Below are 5,052 nucleotides of genomic sequence, written 5' to 3'. Positions count from 1 at the left end.
AAGCCCCTCCCCAGCTTTCCTGTAGGCCCCTTTCAAGTACTGGAAAGTGCTATAAGGTCCCTCTGGAGCCTTCTCTTCTCTAGGCTGAACAGCCCCAACTCTCTTAGCCTGTCTTCATAGCAGAGCTGCTCCCTTAACAACATGCTTCAGCTCTGAAGGGGTCAGGTAGTTGGACAGGATTATCATTGTAGATACCTTCCAACTAAATTAATTCTCTTCCCTCTCTCTTCTCTTCTCTTCTCTTCTCTTCTCTTCTCTTCTCTTCTCTTCTCTTCTCTTCTCTTCTCTTCTCTTCTTTTCTCTTCTCTTCTCTTCTCTTCTCTTCTCTTTTTTCTCTTCTCACCAGCTGCAAAGCAGAGCAATAGTTTGTATCTACTTAAATGCTCTCTGTCATGTAAGTCTTCCCAGCAAGAGAGACACGCAACCCTGAAAAAACAGTCTACAGACAACTTCACAGCAGCCGTGGCTGCTATGCAGAGGAAACAACAAAAGAGTTGCTCTGCCACTCCTTGTTTCGTGCACATAAAAGACGGTATTTCATGCTGTCAGACAGTAACAAAGTGCCTGTGTTCAGGGCGATGATGTGCTTCGGCTTTTTTGCAGCTCCACCAATCCCAGAGCTCGTGGCTTGGCAGGCAGACCCATTTCTACAGCTGCAGCTGGCACCTGGAAAGTTAAACAACCTGGCCACACCGGAAAAGAAAAACCAGGTAGGCAGCAAACAAGAGAGTGGATATAGGGGAAAGAGCTGAACGGAGAAAGATAAGGAGGAAGCAGCTGAGTGAGAGAGAGGAGGTAAAGCAAAAGTAAGGAGGGGATTATTCCTGGTGGTTATAAGGGACTGAACAGCTTGAATTTGTTTAACGAACATGACAGGAGGCTTGGAGAATCAAAACCACAAGTAACACACACAGAAAAAACAATTACTCTGTTCTGAGAGTACCAACTGTTTACTCAAAGTATCAAACCCTGTCACTAATGTACTTCTCAGTCTGCTCATTTTTCCCCCAGTGGCCCCGGTCCTGCCAGCACTTCCAAGCTGCTAAGAGTACCCAGTGCAATCACTCCAGTTCCAAGAGCTGTCTGGGGCTAGGAACTCCCTCTGTGATGTGCACATCTGTTTAATAGAATATGCATTATCCACCATATTTCTTTAATAAGTAAAAGTAATTTTTAAATAATGATGTGCAGCCTTGATACACTGCTTCCTACTGGGATCTTTTCCCAGAAGATGAGTGGCAGCTGGGGCCACGGTGCCAGTAAAGAATCTTTAAACAATGCAGAGAAGATTATTGACATAATTTCAAACACTGTGAAATATTTGCATAATAGCTTCACATGAATCATAAATTAATTTCAGTTTTTCATTTCTAACAATATACACTGGATTTTTCATCTTAACACCATTTGCTAGATACTGCATTTATCTCATTTAATTGAATTGCTTGTCTAAAAGAAGAAACTGTACTTTTCTAGAAAAAAAAAATTAAAATACCCAAAAACCAAAACTGAAAACAAAAAACCCCAAACAAACAAAAACACAGATGCAGTAAAGTTACTTTTGCTTTTGTAAGAAGCAGAAGTGGACTGTGCTGGTCTGATCTAAAGTATGTCCCTCTCCTCCCCCCAGGAAAGCCAGCAGTTGCCTGGCACTGCTGTAAATCATTACTCAGCATGAGAAGGGAGTGGTGAGCAGAGCTGGGGGCAAGGCAAGGTTTTGGTGGAGTCACAAAGGGCCAGCCACTGTCCCTTACACTGGGGCCACTTGGAGCGATCCTAACTTGCTAGAATACTTGTGCTGACAACTGATTATCCCTGAAAGCAAACACTCTCCCTCCTGAGAAAAGTTAGGTTGTGTTAGATGATAATTTATTGCTGTTAAAAGCTTATCAAGAGAATTTAGGCAGATGTTGGTACTTGAAGAAAAGCGCATCCCGGTGTATGCTTCACACTTTGGAAAGTCCCTTTCCCCACCACGCACCAAAGAAGGGCTCAGCTGCTTATAGGGTTTGAAAAATGAAGATGAATCACAGAATAGTCATGGTTGGAAACAACCTCTGAGATCACCAAGCCCAACCATCACAAAAAAAAAACCCACCACACAACACACCACCCAAAAAAACCCCCCCCACACACAGCAAGACCCCAAGCAAACACAAACACCACACACACTCCAACAAATAACAACCACAAAAAAGCCCTCCCCCCGAATCCTGGCCACTAGAGCATGCCCTGAAGTGCCACATCTACACATTTCTTGAATACCTCCAAGGATGGTGACTCAACCACCACCATGGGCAGGCTGTTCCAGTGCCTGACCACTCTTTCAGTAAAGAAATTCTTCCTAATGTCCAATCTAAACCTCCCCTCCCACAACTTCAGGCCATTTCCTCTGGTCCTGTCATTATTCACCTAGGAGAAGAGGCCAACTCCCACCTCCCCACAACCTCCTTTCAGGTAGTTGTAGAGGGCAATGAGGTCTCCCCTCAGCCTCCTCTTCTCCAAACTAAACATCCCTAGCTCCCTCAGTTGCTCCTTGTATGACTTGTTCTCTAGACCCTTCACCAACTTGGTAGCTCTTCTCTGGACACGCTCCACCACCTCAGTGTACACTTGTCTGCGCCATGATTTGCCAGCTTTTCCAGGAGAATGCTGTAGGAGACAGTGTCAAAGACCTTACCAAAGTCCAGGTAGACAATGTCCGCAGCCTTCCCCTCATCCAAAAGGAAGGTCATATGGTCACAGAAAGAGATCGGGTTGGTCAAGCCAGACCTGCCTTTCATAAATCCATGCTGGCTGGCCCTGATCCCCTGGCTGCCCTGCGCTTGCCATGTGAGCTCACTCAAGATGAGCCTCTCCATGGTCTTTCCCGGTACCGAGGTCAGGCTGGCAGGCCTGGATTTCCCTGGATCCTCCTTCCAGCCCTTCTTGTAGATGGGTGTCACTTTAGCCACCTTCCAGTCACCCAAGACCTCCCCTGTTGATTAGGAATGTTGATAAATTAGCTTTCTCTTAGTTCTGTGGTGTATTTGAAATCTGAACTGCTGCTGTCTCCAGAGGGAAAACAAAGATCCCATGCTCCATGGATCCTCTGCTGCAACGGATTGTAAGGGTGGAGCTGTGGCTTGACTATGGGAGGAGGAGTGTTTAGCAGCTGCCAGGTTAACGTAGAGGCAAGGCAAAAAGGAGTTTCACTTCAGTGGTTGGTGACACAGGCACTAGCTGTGTTAAAAACAAATTGATACAGTTTGATGTTTATTTCATAACATCAGGCAAATTATTTCTGTAAAGTATTAGTAATAGAAGTTTTTCATACAAGGGAACTGAGGAACCTCTATAATGTTTAAAATTATTTCTGCTTTGATCAAATAAACAAGTGTTTTAAAGCCCCAAACGTTTTTTATGATGACTGAAAGTCCTGGAGCATGTGCAGGAGATACAGCTGACCCACGTTAAAGTTATAAACAACATAAGAACAGATATGTACGTTCTGGCAAAATAATTTCCAGAAAACCTTCCGTCTCACAGAGGCTCGTGAGCCATGTGAAAAAGACATGATTCTACTCATTTGTCCTGTGAACACATAGGTACTTCAAAGGGAAATCAGTGCTAAGGATTTTTAAAGGGAATTAAATTAGCTTTTTACTCTATCATATCAGCATTAAAAAACTGGCAACTAGTTGTAAATAAATATGTATTTATTTATTTGTTTATTAACACCTCACTAACATTATGTCAGACAGGCAACCAAAACCTTTGTCAGAATTCCAGGGAGCTAACTTCCAGATTAAGAAGAAAGTCACAAATCAAGGTTCTTCTCTTGCAGCCTTTTGATGTAAAGAAATACTTTCAAGTTATGCTTAACTATTAGGCTAGGAAATGTAATACACAGCTAGCATCAGAATCTACTTCTAAACATGAAATTAAAAGTAGTGTAATATCAAAGCTCTCCAAGACATGCTCTGCCTCATTTATCTCAAACAGGAATTGCTAAAAAAGAATGTCACTCACACTGTTTTTATTAGCATTGGCTGCACTAGCTACCTCAACCTGTACCAGATGACACCCCTGCTCTTGAGACCCTGAAGCAGATCCTCAGAGTATCTCAGAGTGTATTCTTGTGCAAGAACCCATTTCTGCTCAGTTACAAAGCCACCAGTCCAGCACAGTGACTCAGTGACAGAAACAAAACAGAATAAGGAAATCCTTAATGGTGTGCATTTCATGTATACAGGTTTCTTTGTTTCTGCCTCTTTTTTTCCTTTAAATTAAGACAATTATATTAACACAAGGGTATCAGCAAACTCCATAAATGGTGATATTCTAAATAAATAATACAAACATACAGATGCACATAACTTCAGAATGAATTGTGAGGTAAAACAGTTCTAATTGATATATAATAGAAATATTGTATAAATATATTTGTTGCAGCTGACATCACACAGAATGTGGAATTATTTATCATACACTGTTACAACAGTTGTAACGGGTCGTAAATTAATTTGAAAGACTCCCGTAAGGCTGGTTCCCTCTCCAAGCCCTCATAGTATCCCACATAGTTTCATAACCAGCCGCCTTAGAAATCATTCACGGCAATTGAGTGGGATCTTAGAAAGACTAATTAGGGAAGTGCCTCAAAGAGGAGAGGATGTCTGGGAAGTATATTTAATTGTTTCGCCATCACAAAGAATCAGTCGTGCCTTTGTAAGCATCAATTAATCAGGTGTACCCAGGAAAGATCTCTGCCAGATAAGAGTAGGAAGGATATGGCTCGGAGCATATGAAAAGGAAAATTACAGGCAAGGTTATGCTAAAACAACTCACGACTTTATTTTCCCACACGACTGTGCTCACCCCCCTATCAATTCATTAATTACTCGTCCGTTTATGGCTCTGCTGTCACAGTTGCTCTCCGTGCCTCCGACACCCCCCACCTCGCTTTCCTTGGCAATAAACCCCCAGCTCTGAAAGCCCCAGGGAAACGCGGGTTCCCGCGGGCAGAGCCGGACGGGGCGCGGCCCGGGCTCCCCTCCCGCGGGCACAGGCGGC

General features: G+C 43.4%; 1 protein-coding gene across 1 annotated transcript in view; it reads left to right on the top strand.

Moving 5' to 3' along the window:
• The first annotated feature begins 578 nt into the window (after positions 1–578).
• DSG2 (desmoglein 2) overlaps positions 579–5,052 on the top strand; it is a 26,604-nt gene continuing 22,130 nt past the window's right edge. The window contains exon 1 of the mRNA XM_010006899.1: positions 579–710. Within this exon, the coding sequence (XP_010005201.1) occupies positions 579–710 (132 nt within the window). The remainder of the gene's footprint in view (positions 711–5,052) is intronic.

This window comes from Chaetura pelagica, unplaced genomic scaffold, assembly GCF_000747805.2.
Source record: "Chaetura pelagica isolate M959 unplaced genomic scaffold, ChaPel_1.0 scaffold109, whole genome shotgun sequence".
NCBI classification, from domain to species: domain Eukaryota; kingdom Metazoa; phylum Chordata; class Aves; order Apodiformes; family Apodidae; genus Chaetura; species Chaetura pelagica.
Note: the sequence above shows the minus strand (reverse complement) of the source record. Positions and strands in the feature narration are given on the sequence as shown.